Source organism: Vidua macroura, chromosome 9 (assembly GCF_024509145.1).
Source record: "Vidua macroura isolate BioBank_ID:100142 chromosome 9, ASM2450914v1, whole genome shotgun sequence".
Taxonomy (NCBI): Eukaryota; Metazoa; Chordata; class Aves; order Passeriformes; family Viduidae; genus Vidua; species Vidua macroura.
The window spans coordinates 31,240,135-31,256,708 of NC_071579.1; the positions used below are offsets into that span (position 1 = coordinate 31,240,135).

The 16,574-nt window shown below is 48.6% G+C and overlaps 1 protein-coding gene across 1 annotated transcript in view; it reads left to right on the forward strand.

Annotated features, from left to right (window-relative positions):
* CACHD1 (cache domain containing 1) overlaps positions 1-16,574 on the forward strand; it is an 87,565-nt gene that overhangs the window by 68,285 nt on the left and 2,706 nt on the right. The window contains exons 14-26 of the mRNA XM_053985412.1: positions 1,566-1,708; positions 2,751-2,932; positions 4,180-4,290; positions 6,887-7,009; positions 8,859-8,958; positions 9,049-9,165; positions 10,379-10,539; positions 11,097-11,183; positions 11,338-11,454; positions 12,038-12,189; positions 12,654-12,815; positions 13,751-13,828; positions 14,643-14,744. Of these exons, the coding sequence (XP_053841387.1) occupies positions 1,566-1,708; positions 2,751-2,932; positions 4,180-4,290; positions 6,887-7,009; positions 8,859-8,958; positions 9,049-9,165; positions 10,379-10,539; positions 11,097-11,183; positions 11,338-11,454; positions 12,038-12,189; positions 12,654-12,815; positions 13,751-13,828; positions 14,643-14,744 (1,635 nt within the window). The remainder of the gene's footprint in view (positions 1-1,565; positions 1,709-2,750; positions 2,933-4,179; positions 4,291-6,886; positions 7,010-8,858; positions 8,959-9,048; positions 9,166-10,378; positions 10,540-11,096; positions 11,184-11,337; positions 11,455-12,037; positions 12,190-12,653; positions 12,816-13,750; positions 13,829-14,642; positions 14,745-16,574) is intronic.

Genomic DNA, 16,574 nt, shown 5'->3' on the forward strand with positions numbered 1-16,574 from the left:
TGCTTATAGCAAGGTTTGAAGGTCTCATGGTGGATTAGTGGCACAGCTGTGAGATTTTTCTCAGCTCTTTGGATCCCTGCAAAACAACTCGGTGAGATCAGACTGGAGGAGGGACCTGACAAACCTGTGGAAATTGCTTTGCCAGTTGTTTAAAACACGGATTTTTGTTTCTGTTTTATGTGGTGCCTAATCTTCATTATCTTATATCCAGAAAGATAAAAATGGAGAATATCCCAAAAATGCAGTACTAAGCTGTCAAGTGGAAAAACTTCATGCGAAGCAAAATCAGAATATTTGCTCTGGGAAGCAGATGAAGGGCTGGAGTAGAAGTTTGGAAGTGGGGACTGCAGCACATGTGGGGATGTGTCTGAGAGGAATGTGACTAAAAGCAGAACACTTCACATACTGCACTGCAGTTTTTCCTCTGGAGACCATTCCACACAAGGAATTTGGGTTCCATGGGTCACATCCTCAGAAAAGGTCTTCTCAACCCTCAGCCGTGCATCATCATAATCATTTCTCTTTTTTAAAAAGGAAAAGCTGTCTGGTTTTGCATATTTTGCATGGTGAAAGTTTACTTTTGAGTTTGTTCTGAAAACCACTCCAGACAGCTGCACTTTTATTGGGGAGCTCCTCTTCTGCACTTGGGATTCTCCAGATGTTCATTCTCTGGAACTGAAAATGCTCATTTTCATTTTCCTCTGGGCTATCTAACCTAAACAGAGATACTTAATTTCTTCTTTAGCCCATCATCTTTCCTTAAGAGAAAACAGCTTCTGTAATCTCACAGAAAGCAGTAATTCAGAAATTACTGAGGCTTTGGGAACAAGAGCATAAAGTACCAAATGACACACGGAGATCAGAGGAGGGGGCTGATGCTGTGACTTCTGTGTTTGAGGCAAGAAGGGGAGGAATTCATGTTCAGCCTGAGTTTAGGATGAAACTCAGCTGGGAAGTGCTCTGGGTTGGGAGGAAAAATGGATGTTTCCTGCCCTCCCTCCCAGTCCAGAGTGTCCTGCAGGAGTTGGGTGTTGTAGTTGAGATGGACACAGTACAAATACACTCCATTTTCAGAAGACTTCAAACTGTTTTTATTCTGGCATGCATGCTTTTTGTACATTCTTACAAAACTCAGGAGCTGACACTTCACTCATTGGTCACGAGACAAACAAAGTGCTCATTGGAAAGGGCAGTTGCAGGTTTCTCTTATTCATCCTTCTTTCTTTTTGGTTTCTGTGTCAACAACCTTGGCAGGAAATCCTTTCAGGGGTGAAGATGGATCCTCTTATCAAACAGGGACCCTCTTATCAAACATGGACCCTCTTATCAAACATGGATCCTCTTATCAAACAGGGATCCTCATGTCAAACTTCTCTCTGGCTCACAGAGGTCACTGTAAAACCTCTTCCAGAGCTGGGAGCTTTGTGTGCTGAGGTGTGGGAGAGCAGCAGGGTCATTCCTGCCACAAGGACAGCACGTCAGGGACCCTCCCATGTACAAGCAGCCTCACTGTGCCATATGTACAGCTCATCGTGCTGAAATTCCTGGTGTTTTGGTGTTTGCAGAGAGCCCCACAGTGATGCTGTCTGCAGGCAGCTTCTCCTCCCCCTACGAGCACCTGAGCCAGCCCGAGACCAAGCGGATGGTGGAGCACTACACGGCCTACCTGAGCGACAACACGCGGCTCATCGCCAACCCCGGCCTCAAGGTGGGTACCAGCACCCTGGGGCTTCTCCTGCAATCCCCAAATCCCAGCAGTTTCCCTTAGGAGGGACCTTAGAGCCCATCTCATCCCATCCCTGCCATGGCCAGCACCTTCCACTAGCCCGGGCTGCTCCTGATGCCTTGGGATTTGAGCTTTTCTGTTTTCCTGTGTTTGTGATCCTGCAGTTCTTTAGTGCCTAACTCTGAACTCCACACTCAGTGTGAGCTGCTGCTGCTGTCCCGTTTGGGGCAGACACAGCAATTCCTCTCCAGGCCTGGCAGTCAAGGACTCCTCACTGCCTCAGGCCCCAGAGATGGAAATGTTACGTGTATTTGAAACAAAAGTGAGTTGGGGGAGCAAACTTGGGGTCAATGACTTCATTAGCTGAAGCTGTAATTGGGAGATGAACCCCCATATGCAAATGGACCAAACTGATAAAAGTGTGAAACCTGTGACCTGTTGTCAGTTTTGGGTGCAGCCCCTTGGGGAGGCTTTGTCTACCCAAAATGTACCTGAAGGCCCTTCAATAAATAAACTGCTTTTTATTCCCTTAATTTTGGCCTCTGTTTATAGGTAAGCCCCAAAAAAGGCATCACTCCAACCTGGCCTTGGACACTTCCAGGCATTCAGGGGCAGGCACAGCTTCTCTGGACAGCCTCACCCTCCCAGCCTGGAATTCCTTCCCAACAACTGATCTAAGAGTGGAGAGAGGAGGGGGCAGAACTTTGTTGAAACAAACACTAGAAAAGTTAAAGCCACGCTAAGTTCTTAGCAGAAACACCTTGGTGTTCTTAGGCATACAAATGAGAAATCTCTATTTTCTGTGCGAGCAGCACAACATTTTTATTTACTCCAAGTTTAAAAAAAGCCACAGAGATAACACCAACAATATTTCATTCTCATAATCTGCTTGGAATGTCTGGTGTGAGAAGCCTTGAACCAAGTAATTGAGCCGAGATGATCCCTGATGGCTCTCGGGGAAGCTTTTATTATCTTGCCATGCAAGTCCTGCAGGAGCCCTGCCAGCTCTGCCTTTGTTTTGCAGTTCTCTGTCAGGAATGAAGTAATGGCAACCAGTCACGGCACGGATGAATGGATGACCCAGATGGAGATCAGTGGCCTCAACAGTTACATTGTCAGGCGTTACATAGCAACCCCCAATGGGGTGCTCCGCATCTACCCCGGCTCCCTCATGGACAAAGCATTTGATCCCACCAGGAGACAATGGTGAGTTTTTAGGGTCCCTTCAGCAAAGCTTTGAATCATCTCCGAGGGCAAGAAGGGAAATATTTAGAGTTGATTTCGTTTTTGGGGTTGATTTCGTAGACTGTGGGTTGGTTTTTGTTTTTGTTTTGTTTTGTTTTGTTTTTTTTTTTTTAATTTGGTTAAAAATGTTTTCAGCATGGGGAAAAAGTTCAGAGCCTAAATGCAGTTCAAACATTTATTGGTTCTAATTTCAGGCCTTTTTATTTTGTGGGGTAGTTGGTGTTTCATAGCCCAGCTATGGCAGATGGGGACATAAATATTCAGAAAATGAGCATCCCCTTCAGGGATTAGCTAATTCAGGAGTGTTTGAGCTCCTTGGGCCCTTTTTGGTTGTTCATATCTGAGCCTTTTTGTTTGTTTACTGTGGGTTTCCTCACTGCTTTCAAGGAGGGATTAATTATGCAGCAGCATCTGATTTGGGCAGAGAGCTGGGGACATTGCAGATGGGAGCAGGCTCTGAGTGTGGGATCTGTGGAAGGAGCCAGCCAGGTGCTGCCACACTGGGAAGGGCACAGGTCCCAGCCCTGTGGCTCTGCAGTGCTCCTGGCAGCTTTCCTGCCCCATTTTCCCTGAGATTTGTAGTGCTAAGGGAAGAAGGTGCAAGTCAAACACTGGGGATAAAGCAGAAGTGGGTTAAGCTGCTCGTGGGTTGGTGCTCTGGGCAGGGAGAAGCAGAGTGGTCACTTTTTCGTACAGAAAAGTGTTGCCAAAAGTTTTACCAACTTTCCTATGACAGTTTTAACAACTCTCCTATGGCTGTGGCTTATTTCATGCTGATGGAAGTTTTAAGAGGTTGTAATTTGTAATCACTGTCTGATATTTCTGAATATTCTTGCCTCAGTTCTGTTTTTTCTCCTCAGTTTGCAGTGTAATCATTTTGCCAGGGTTGAGTTTGAGACTCTGCTGGCACCAAGTCCTGCATTGTTCTGGGGGAAAATGTCTGAAATTACATGAAATGTGTTCTGTGCAGAAGTAAACTGAGCTTTTTTAATGCAGCTGGATCTACTGGGCAACCATTTATTGAGCCAGTCTGGGTTAGTTTGGAGTCCCAATTGTGTTTAGGTACTTGTTTGATATTAAAAACCATAATTCTGTGCCTGTTGATCACAGTGTCCAGAATTCAGTGTTATTTTGGGACAGTCAAGGATTCTGTCTTGAAGTTGCTGACTTTGGCACTGATTCTGAGCATTTCTTTTGGCTTCCCTCAGGTACCTGCATGCAGTGGCCAATCCAGGACTCATCACCTTCACTGGGCCCTACCTGGACGTGGGAGGGGCTGGATATGTGGTGACCATCAGCCACACTGTCCACTCCTCCAGGTGAGGGGCTTTGGGGCAGGCAGGAGCACTCTCAATTACCAGAGCTCTGCTCAAAAACTGAAAATCAAAGCTGGTCTTCAAGTGCTGGTGGTGAAATGTCATCTGACCTTGTGGAAACAGGGCATTGAAACACCAGGAGAAAGCCATTTTATAGGAACATGTGAATTCTGTGGCTTTATTGGTAGAGGAGTAATAACAGCATATTTAAAAAAAAAAAAAAAGGTTGGGAAAGTGCTCCTGGATGAACATGAGGTGGGGTGTCCAAGGAATTGGGAGGAGGAGAGGGATTGCTCTCCTCAGGCAGTCTGGGAAGCGTTCCCTCTCTGCTGGAAGGTAAATCCTTCTCCATCAGGACTGCCAAGCTCCCCATTTCCTGGAGTTCCCCACACCTCCACCTGTGGGGTTTTAAGGAGCAGGGAGGTGTTTGGAAGGGAACTGGAGGCCACAAAGAAGCTTAAGGACAGAGCTGTCCTTACTCCAGGAATTGGGGAGCTCCTCTCCTGGGCTGCTTAAATCCAGCACTTCTGGGCTTCCAAAGCCTGTGAATCTCTAAGAGCCCTTCCAGGATTGCTGGGAATGGATTGGAGTGGGAACAGCAGGGCCAGGAGCTGGACTGGATGATCCCTGTGGATCCCTTCCAGCTCAGGATATTCCATGAATCTGTAAAATGACTTTTTCCTGGAGGACCAGGCTGTTTCTGTTCCAGCTCCCTCCTGGCCAGGCCCCAGGCTGAGGCCAGGATTTGGGATGCAGGATGTTTAAAGGAGCCCACTTTATAAAGCATGGACCCAACCTTGCTGTCCCAAATTCCCAAGACAGCAGTTACCTGTCCTGGTTTTTACATGGAATCTCCTCCAAGCTCCCTACCCAACAGCCCACCAGTACCAAGGGAACTTCCAGTGCTGTACTGGGAGCCAGGGATCCCAAAGCCAGCAGGGATCAGGACGTGGCTCCTCCACTCTTCCCAGAGATTCCCCTGTGAGATCCCTGTGTGGGATTTCCCACTGCAGCACCTCTGCCTGTGTGTCCTGGCAGGAGCATTTCCAGCCCCTGCCCCTGCGTGGTGCTTCTCACAGAGGAATTTACTTTGGGGAAACACTTCTGTAAGGAGAGAAGTGCAATTAATCAAAATTCTGATTTTTATCTAGCAAGGGATGGTTTACTCAGCTCTAAGAACCTAAAGCTCTTGTGGGTTATTAGAACATGATTAAAGAACACTTAAACAAAGTTTGGCAGATGTGAGTGTGATTCCTGGGTAAATATGACCTCTGAAGCTCTTAGTCACATGTGGTTATAATCCCCAAAGAGGCCTGAGCTCCTAATCCAGAGGGGTGGGGAGGAATCTGTGGAGTTAACAGGAATTTTGGCATTAGGGACTGCTGGGAGGGTTTAAATACCCACATCAGGGCAGCCAGAGCTGACACCTCTCATTCCCATTTTATGTATATCTTATTCCTTTTTATGGAGGCTGGGAAGAGAAGATTTATGCCTGCTGTGGTTTAATGCAGTTGGCATCAGCAAAGCAGGAGGATTTAATGCTCAAAAATGAAGCTAAAATATGTACAACACCCTAATGGCTTTATGTCTGTTAGGACAGAGCAGAACTTCAGAGCTTGACGCCTTGTCACACGTGAAATGTGTCTGTGCTGCTTCACTGCCATCCTTCCCTTCCTCCTCCAGGAAATGTGAACAATAAATCAAATGCAGGTTTTAAAAATCTGTATTTATCTGTCTACAAATGAGATTTGACTGCATCTCCACTGCACCTCTTTGAAAAGCAAACAAACCTCAGCCCAGTAAACAGAGCTGGGTTTCCATGGAGCAGGGGTGGCCAGAGCTGTTCGTGCAGTCCAGCTGGGCCTTGCAGCATCTTCATATTTTTTTCTTTTTCTAAAAGTTTTTATTCCTGTCTTCAGAGATTAAATAAAGGAGAAAAGTGAATTCTGAAGAGCAGCAAGTCAGAGGTGTAAGGTCCACATGGGTGCAAATCCCACCCCCTTGAGCTGAGCCTTTTGTGTCCTGCAGGGGTGAGAGGGGACTGGTCTGGCTGTGCCCTCAGTGCCACTGGGAGCAGACTGGGAGAACTGGGGTGTTAGGAGTGGAGGAAGGACAAAATGCAGCCTCAGGCTGCTGCACACCACCACATCCCAGGATCCTCTTCATAACTCACCCTAAGAAATGTTATTTTCTTGCCTGCCATTCATAGTCACTCCCACACTCCGGAGTTTCAGGGATTCAGCTCAAAGTCTGGCAGCTTCACATTCATTCCTCCTGCTGGGGGCTGAGCAGAGGAGGGTGCAGGTAACCCCTTCCAGCTGGGGGGAATTGGAAAATACAGGGGCTGCATCCTCTGTTTGTTTGTGTGGATGGGGAATTTTTAATCCTAATTTCTGTCGCTCAGGATTAAATGTCTGCAGCTGGTGGGGGTGTGTATAGGGTGGGATCCACTCCTGGGCTTCTCCTGTGCTGGCTGTACAAGGGGTGACTAAAATAGGAATTATTATTATTATTATTATTATTATTATTATTACCCTGAATAAAAATATTTTTTACTATTTATAATATTTATAAATTTTCCCTTTCCCCCTCACTGCAGTGCTCAGATGTCCTCAGGACACTCCGTGGCCGTGATGGGCATTGACTTCACCCTCAGATATTTCTACAAAGTCCTCATGGACCTGCTGCCAGTTTGTAACCAAGATGGGGGGAACAAAATCAGGTAAAAATAAATAAAATACTTATTTTCTTTAACCAGATGACCCAGAGGTTGTTTCCAACTTCATTTCTCCAAGGATTCTGTTACTTTCAGTGTGTGTTCTCTGATTTCCAGTAGAACTTGTGCTTGTCCTTCTCATAAAGATTGTGTGGGTGTTTTTGTTATTCCAGATCAAACTGCCATCAGCTAAATAAACAATCTGCAGGATTACAAAAGCAGAAGATAACAGATTTGATTTGATTTTTTTTTGTTATATTTAGATTTCTTTGAAATTCTGGGTAAAAAAACATTTCTTATTAAATGAACACACTTCCCAGTTCTCCTGTTTGTTTTAATTTAACCTATTTAGTTCCTTTGAGCGTGTAAGAATGATACAGGATCTCAGTTATTTTAACTCCAATTATTCAAATACACTTTTGGGATGTTTTTCTCAGAAATCCATAGCACAGCCTAGGCAGAAGAAGTCTGATTTCATCTGGAGTATCCAATGTCAGTCAGACCCCTGGGTATCTTAATTGTTCCTTTTTTGAAAAATCCTGTGGGGGTGGGATAAATTCTGGTTTGGATCTGGAGTAACTTGATAACGTGGTTTGGGCCAATTGCTGTTGGTTCCTTGTTTGTTTTTAAACCTTCAGTTTGGGAAGGGAAGTGGTTTTCTGTCGTCCTCCCAGTTCTTTCTGGTTTGGGTATTTTTCTATATATTTTATGGCATACAAAAAAAAACAAATCGGGATTTCTGGTTTGGCATCACTCCCTCCCAGTAAAAAACTGCTGCTGATCAGCAAGGTCAGATGCTTTATTCTGTTCCTGCATTCCCCAAATGAGGAATTTTGAGGATATTTTTCAGACCATTCTGATACAGAAATTGGATCCAGTGTTTCCAGTCTTGATATAAACACAGGTGTCTGGAGTTTTGTAGTGTATCTCTCCTAAGGATTTTCTGTCAGGAAAAAGAGTAAACATCACATCCCTACTTGTATTTCTAATGGAAACCCTCCAAAAAATCCAAGTTTTCCTGCCTCCTTTGTACCCCTAAAGATCACAGAGGCTTCCCCGAGCTGCTGTGGGTACCTGACACATCCCATGAGAATCCCACTGAAAGCTGCTCCAGCCCCGGATCCAGCCAGATTCCCGCTGTGCCAGGGCTGTGGCTGCCACCCTGCTGAGCTTTTGGGAACATCAAGTGGGGTTTTAACCTCCCCCTGTCCCCTCTGTGGCCACCGAGTCCCCGATGTCGGTGCCACCCTGGCCGGGGCTCCTGCGCCTTCCCCAGCGCTGCCGTCTGTGGCCATGGAAACGGGAGAGGGGGGAAAGGGAAAAAGGGGAAAAGGGATGGATTGAACTGCCTGGATTCTGGACTGGGACACAGCTCCAACGTGGGAAGAGCTGAAAAGGGAGAGGAAAGCTTGGGAGGGCTGGGAGTGGAGCAGGAGTGATTTATCCCCCATTCAAATCGAATTCTGAAGGGGGAGGGCATTAAAGCAGAGTGAAATCTCTCTTTAATTAATCACATAGTAAATTAATAAACCATTAAAGCTTTCCAAGTTCATTAGGCTCTGTTCATTTCTGGCTCTCCCCCAATCAGACAATGCACTGATGGCTTCTCCTTTCTGGTTTTAATCAGCTCTGTTTTCAACTCCTTGATGGCCCCGGCTCTCTGGAGCACTAGCAGATGGAAAAGCTTCGGGGAAATACCCAACACATCCTTTAAGGGCATTTTGCAGGGAATTTGCTTCATGGCCCTGTTAAATGGAAACCTTTAAAAGCCCTTTAAGACCATGTTTTATTTCACCCCGTTGCCCTGAAGCCCAAGGAGGTCTAACAGGAGGCTCTCGCTGTGTTTTGGGGGCAGGTGCTTCATCATGGAGGACAGGGGGTACCTGGTGGCACACCCAACCCTCATCGACCCCAAGGGCCACGCGCCCGTGGAGCAGCAGCACATCACACACAAGGTCTGCCTGCCTTCCCTTGCCTTATTCCATATCTCTCATTCCTGTCTGGGTCTGATTCCAAAGGCATCAAATCCTGCCTTTCCCCCTTAGGAGCCTCTGGTAGCAAACGACATCCTGAACCACCCCAACTTCGTCAAGAAAAACCTCTGCAACAGCTTCAGTGACAGGACCGTGCAGCGCTTCTATAAATTCAACACCAGCTTAGTGGTGAGCCTGCTTTCTATCTGATTTTGCTTTTGAGTGGGCTTTGGTTGGGTTGGGTTTCTCCTGGTGGAAACACAAGTCCCTGCCAGGCTCAGCAGCCGGGGCTGGGAGCCAGCCTTCCGTGGGGATTGGCCTCTGTTCCCCTTCTCCAGACACAAACCAGGCTGCACAAACAGAATCCCCTGACATCCAGGGCTTATGGATGTGAGCCCTGGACAAGTGTGGCTGCTGTCTGCAGGGTCTCAGCCAGCAGCAGGGGAAGAAGGGCAGTTTGCTCTTGCTGGGTGAGGATTTTCCAGCTATAGTTGGGATGTGTTGCTTTGAATCTGAGCTGACCTCTGGCTCCAGCTCTGACCAGAGTCACATCCTCCTGTCAGGTCTCTAATAACTTATCTTTGGGTGTCCAAATAAATCCATTTACTGGTGAGCATTCCCAGGCTGTCATTTGTGAGACTGAAATCTCTGGGGTCCTGCACACTCTGTGCTCTCCACAGATCCTGTGTGAGCTTCCTCTCAAGAGGAGTCTAAACCAGGGGCTGTCATCCCTCACAGAGCCACAGATCCACCCTGCCAAAGTCCCTCCACAATGATTCCAAAGCTGTTACACTGTGGGAGAAGATTGGAAAATATTTGCAAGTCATGTCACAATACATTGATTTATATCAGGTTGGCTTAAACATTTTCCCCACACTTGAAATGCCAAGTGGGAAGTGTGATGCTGGGAAGGAAATTGTGTAGGACGGAGCAGAAACTTGTAGGAAGGAATCAGGAAGGAGTCTGCAGGAGCTGAGCAGTGCTGTGGTGGCTTTTTTTAAGGCTCAGGAGGTTTCCAGCACGTGGTGGTGGCTCCCATCAAAGCCTCTGGGGAGGTCACTGAGGGCTGGCACCGTGGGGACGGGTCAGTGAGCACTGGGAAGGAGTGAAATGTCATCTCTGCTGCCACATCTCATTTTCACAACTAAGCCAATTCCTTTCTATCTTCAGCAAAGTCTTTTCACCCAGAACTATCTGGGTAGCAAAACTTACCCGCCCATTAATCAGCCTCTGTTTTGTGACGGTGGCACCCCCTCACAAAAACTCCTGAGGGGAGCCTCCACCTCTGGAAGCCGTGGCAGAATCCGTGTCCCCACAGCTCTGTGGGATCCCTGGGGACGGGAAGAGTCTTCAGCTCCCTAAAACAACCTCTGACAGCACTGACACCTTGTTTTTTGCCCAGGGTGACCTGACCAACCTGGTGCATGGCAGTCACTGCTCCAAGTACAGGCTGACGAGGATCCCGGGCACCAACGCCTTCGTGGGCATCGTCAACGAGACGTGCGACTCGCTGGCCTTCTGTGCCTGCAGCATGGTGGACAGGCTGTGCCTCAACTGCCACAGGTGACAGCGCTGGGTGGGCTGGCACACTCCTGCCCTCTTCCCTGGTGTGGGGTTCAGGAGAGCACAGTGAGTTCATCAGTTAGTTCGGAGTTGCTCTGCCTGTGCTCCCTGTAAGAGGTGCAGGGTATCTCTGCCAGCTTGTCAGAGAGTTTAACCCAGGGGAGTTTGGGCAGGTAATGCTGAAAGACACTGAGAGATTCAGTGACTCAAGAGCAGTTACTGTCAGTGAGGTATAGAAATTCCCATGGCACAGAAATTCCCATGATTTTACATGGATTGGGGGGTTTTCGTTGAGGGGATCCAGGAGGTTTTGCCCACACCAACCTGAGGTGTTTGTGGCACTGCCAGGAAGGATCCTTACATCCAAATCTGAGGGACTCCCTGCTTTTGGAATTCCAGGGGTGGACCACCCTCAGTTCTGGTGCAGGACAAGCAAGGGGAAGGAGCAGTCACTGCACAGCCTTTTCCATGGGAGCTGCTGCTCCAGAGCTGCACCACCACGGGGTTAAAATCCCAGCGGTGTCTGATGGGTTTTCCCTGTGTTTTCTGCCCTGCAGGATGGAACAGAATGAGTGTGAGTGTCCCTGTGAGTGCCCACTGGAGGTGAACGAGTGCACTGGGAACCTGACCAACGCCGAGAGCAGGTGAGAGCCAGGACACTGCAGGAGCAAATTCCCTGTGGTCCTGCTGAGATCCAACAGGCAGAATTTTCAGTACAGTGAAGCAGGTGACATGCAGGAGGTAAAGGTGATTTTAATGGGCTGTGCTTTGAGTGCTCTGTTCTTTGCTGCCATGCAGGAATCCGAGCTGTGAGGTGCATCAGGAGCCGATGACTTTCACGGCCATCGATCCCAGCCTGCAGGATGCACTCCCACAGTGCATCAACACCCAGTGCAACCAGAGGACAGAGAGTGGGTAAGGTGGCCTTCCCCATCCCTTGGAATATTCTCTTGTGGAAATGATCCAATGGAAATAGCTCTGATTTAAATGTTTCAAAGAAAAAAATATAGGGAAAAAAAAAGCATGATGCCAGAATGAGGTTCTGCTCCTGGCTCTGGGGGCTCATTTTTGCTCATTATGAGCAGTCTCCAGGGACCTGAGATTGGTAAAGCACACCAAGCTCTGACCAGACTGCCCAAATCCGTTCTTCCTTCTTCCAAAGGCTGCAGAGTAAGGCTGGAACTGCAGCCAGACTTCACCACACTGAGAAATGTCTTATTGGAGGAGTTACACCCTTTGCTCAGGCTGAGTGGTGCAGGAAAATACCAAAGCAGACAGAGCTGGAAAAGGGATGCTGGAAATGCAGCTTCCCTGTGTAACTTCCCTTGTGGTACTTGAGCATTTCCATGGAATTTTGTCTGGCTAAACTCACGTACTTGAGGGTTTACAGATGCTTTTGGCCTCCCTCTGTCTCATGGCTCTAACCCAGACTGAGCTTTGCAAAGGAGAGGTGTTAAACTGGGAGGTAACCGTGTCCTGCTTGGGTGTTGCCATGCAGGGATTGCTTTGGAGTGCTGGACTGCGAGTGGTGCATGGTGGACAGCGATGGGAAGACCCACCTGGACAAGTCCTACTGTGCCCCTCAGAAGGAGTGCTTTGGTGGCATCGTGGGAGCCAAGAGTCCCTATGTGGATGACCTGGGAGCAATAGGTAACTCTGCCTTTCTGAGCAGGTGCTGCCTTCAGCTCTTTGTGTTCCAGAACATGCAGCAGGTTCTGCACATAACCTTTACCTCTTACCCTGGTGCTAAATCATCACAAAGAGTGCACCAGGCAGCAAAGACGTGGTGAATATCACCTTTTGGAAAATCCTGATGTGGAGCTGAGTGAAACTGTGTATTCCCGTCTTGTAAGATGCACACTCCCTGAGTTCCTTCTCCTATTCCAAGTGAGCACAGTCAGGCACCCAGAAATCCTTGCAGAGCTTTCTCCATGTTCCATATTGTTGATTTAACCCTTCCTGCACCCTCTCTGAGTTCCTTCTCCTATTCCAAGTGAGCACAGTCAGGCACCCAGAAGTCCTTGCAGAGCTCCTCCGTGTTCTGTGTTGGTTTAACCCTTCCTGCAGAGCATTTATGGTGTTGTTCTCCCTCTGCTTTGTCCGTTTTGCTTTAGGAGATGAGGTGATCACCCTGAACATGATCAAGAGTGCCCCCGTGGGCCCCGTGGCTGGAGGCATCATGGGCTGCATCATGGTGCTGGTGCTGGCCGTGTACGCATACCGGCACCAGATCCACCGCCGCAGCCACCAGCACATGTCCCCGCTGGCAGCACAGGGTGAGCTCGACTCAGGGACTCAACAACAGGCTGGGGATGAACAAAAAACCCAGCAGCACAGCAAAACCCAAAGGAAAAGTGATCCCAAAGCTGCCCCCCCGGTGTTGTTGCAGTGTTTCCCCGGTTTTACTCCGTGTTGGAGCTGCAGGGAGCCCGGCCTGGCGCAGGGGCTGTGTCTTGCTGCCCTCTCCTGGGTACAGCCAGAGCTGCTGCTGCTGCCCAGGGAGCCTGCCCAGACCCAAAGGGAGATAAGCTAAGCTTTGCCAGAGCTCAGACACTAATCCCAGCTTTCTGCAGCTCGGCCCAGCAGATCCATCATGTTTATTCTGTGCAGCTGCTGGGAGTGACACATTTTTCACTCCCTTTTGCCTTGGGTTTGGGGGATGTGTCTTTTTTCACTTGTGTTTCCTGGTTCTGGTCCATGTGATGTTCATGGAATGTCTGTGCATAGAGAGATGAAGTCTGAAGTCTGAGAGGCAAAATTGTGCTGGGAGAAAGGATACTGGTACAAAGATAAAGATCCAGAGGTGAGAACACCTCCCTGGAAGTGTTCCAGGCCAGGCTGGACAGAGCTTGGAGCAGCCTGGGATACTGGGAGGTGTCCCTGCACGTGGCAGGGACTGGAAAAAGATGGGCTTTTAAGGCCCTTTCCAACCCAAACCATTCTGGGAATTTAAGTGTGATCACAGCTAATTACTTCTATATTTGATCATCCCCCAGCTCTGTTGTAAATCAGTTCCTTCAGAACTTTAAAGTGAGAGAGTTGGGATGAGGCATTTCCTGCTGTCCCAGTCCCACGTTGGAAGGCGAGCACCCCCAGCTCAGACCAGTAACACAAAGTGCTTCCACTCTTGTTCCTGGGGTGACAGCTGGCAGTGAGATGGTGCAGAACCTTTCTCTCACCAGCTGTATTTTCTGTTTGTGACGCTGTGTAGAAATGTCTGTGCGTATGTCCAACCTGGAAAACGACAGGGACGAGAGGGACGATGACAGCCATGAAGACAGAGGAATCAGTAAGTACCAAAAAACCTGAAAACCTGTGAGATTCAATCAGCCATTTGTTTTTTAACACCCTAGATTTGAATATGTGAGGAAGCCCTGTGCTGATCATCAGTAGAAAATGACAGAGCAATGTTTTAATTCAAACATCTAGTGCACCTTTAGTCTCATGATTAAAAATGGCATTTTTTACTTTTAAAAGCTAATTCTCCATTAGGTGTGGAGGAGTTTTGCCCCTTACAACCCCTTGTCATGAGCACTTCCAGAAATAGATCTGATCAGCTTAAAAATTGCCACTGTGACAGCACAGGGTATGAAAAACCCTTCCCCTTTTTTGGCCTTAGAAAGCAGAAGCCAAATCTGGCAAGTATGGTCAGCAAACATGGCAGTAAATCTTTTTTGCATTGATTTGGGGTGCCTGCAGTTCTCTGCCATCCAATAAAAACGGCACTTTGCATGATCCTGGTGTGCTGTAAGTGGAGCTGGTGCACCAAACTCCAGGGGAGCTCCAGGGTCAGACTGGATCCCTGGCTCTGGGCCCTCACTAAAACAATACTCAAGATTTGAAGCTCTGTCAGCATTCAAAGATGGAAAAATAAGCATGTCTGAGCTTCACAGCTTGCATCTACTGCTTCTCCACGTCCCTTTTTGTTTCCTTTGGACTCCTTACGTTGTTGCCATGGGCCCCTCAGCAGTGGCACGGCCCAGGTGAAGGAGCCTGGCTGGATGTTGGCCCATGTAAAGGCCAGCTCTCTGCTGCTCTCTGGCTGGGCCGTGCCCCGTGCAGCAGAGGGGCTGCAGGCTCTGAGCTCTTTGTGTCTGTCGCAGTCAGCAACACGCGGTTCATCGCGGCGGTGATCGAGCGCCACGCGCACAGCCCCGAGCGCCGCCGCCGCTACTGGGGCCGCTCCGGCACCGAGAGCGACCACGGTGAGTCCTGGGGCCCCTCCCTGGCAGGGCTGGGGGGCTCTTTTCCCTCAGGAGGCTGGCTCTGTGCCCATCAGGCAGCCACAAGCAAAGCCAGACAAAAAAGCTTTGCTGCTTTGCTGTTGGACGGTTCTGACTCGGTGTGTTCTGGGGGAGATCTCGTCAGGGTCCTCAGCATCCTCCCAAGGGACAGCTGTGCTCTGTGCCCCCTGTGACAGGGACAGGACCAGGGAATGGCTGGAGCTGTGCCAGGGGAGGGCTGGGCTGGAGATCAGGAGAGGGTTCTTCCCCCTGAGGGAACTGGAGTGACAGGACAAGGGGAATGGCTTCACACTGAAAGGGAGTGGGATTAGATCGGAGTTTAGGAAGGAATTGGTGGCTGCCCCTGGATCCCTGGCAGTGCCCAAGTCCAGGCTGGACAGGGTTTGGAGCACCCTGGGATAGTGGAAGGTGTCCCTGCCATGACAGGGGTGGGATGGGATCATCTTTAATGGCCCTTCCAACCCAAACCATTCTGGGATTCTGTGATCTTCCAGCACCTTTAAGCAAATGCTGGGCACCATTAGGCTCAGGGGGTTGGGATGTGTCTCCCCTGCCCTGAGACTAAATCTCCTTAAATCTGAAAAGCTGCTAGAAGGGTGTAATGCTGTTGACTCATGAGGAGGCTTAATTTATTAGGAAATGAGGAGGAGGAGGGCTAGACAAGGCAGTCTGCAAGCTGTCAGCTCTGCAAGGCTGGGGACCTTCCAGCAGACCTGGCCAGCACTAAGACTCTGGTAGCACTAATGGAATTGGGACAGGAAACCCAAAGGCCAAAGCCTTGGAATGTGGATGAACAGATGTCTCCTAGACAATCTTGCTCTAGGAGGAATTACCCTGGATTTGGGGTGAGATTACCTGTGCTGAGGCAGATTTGCCAGATTAATGCTCCCTTTGCTCCTTTTCTTGCAGTCCCAGCAAATCCTTCCCATCTTTTAGTCATCCTGGGTTAGCAGGGGAGCTGTCTACCTCCATCTGGAATGTGCACTGCTATTTTTAGTTTCTGTAATTCCATCTTCAAAGGGCTGCCCAGGCTTCTTCCCCAATTCCTCCATGCCAGCTCCAAGCCATGACTCAGAGCATGGGAAATGGGAGGCAGCTTTGGGGACTCAGCTGCTATTTTTACCACCCTCCTTTTAGGTGTCTCCAGCTGAAAACCTGAGCGAGATGCTCAGGAGCACCAGTGCTTCCTCAGCCTTTAGTCCTTGTTTTTTGAGAAGGATTTATTTCCAATTAAAGCAAGATCTTTTTCCTTTTAAATTTCGTTTGGTTTTGCATTTAGAAGTGCTGAGGGGGAGTTGTTTGCCCTGCAGCCTGGCCTGGTTGGTAACAGCTGGTTTGGATAAATCCAGGTTATATCTTAACAGATCTTTTGGGGGTGGTATCTTTCATGTTTTGGTTTGAAATCAGTGCCAGCAAATCTGTTGTTACAAACTGTTGAACGCGTGGGTGCTGTTACTGTTTGGGGTGGCACAAACCACAGGTCCCCAAAGCTTTGAACCAAAGACGATGACAGGGGAAGGGATCCAGTATGGACTTAGAGGGGAGGATGAGTTCGTTGGGGTTTGTTCTGTTAAGAAAATTGTTTTACTCCCTCTCTAAGCACCCTGTGTGATTCCATGAAGGTGCCCAGCCAGTCCTGAGAATTCTGGGTGGCAGGGAAAGGGATCTGTTATAGACTTAGAGGAGAAGATGAGTTTGTTGGGGTTTGTTCTGTTAGTTAGGAAAATTGCGTTACTCCCTCTCTAAGCACCCTGTGTAATTCCACAAAGGTGCCCAGCCAGCCCTGGGAAT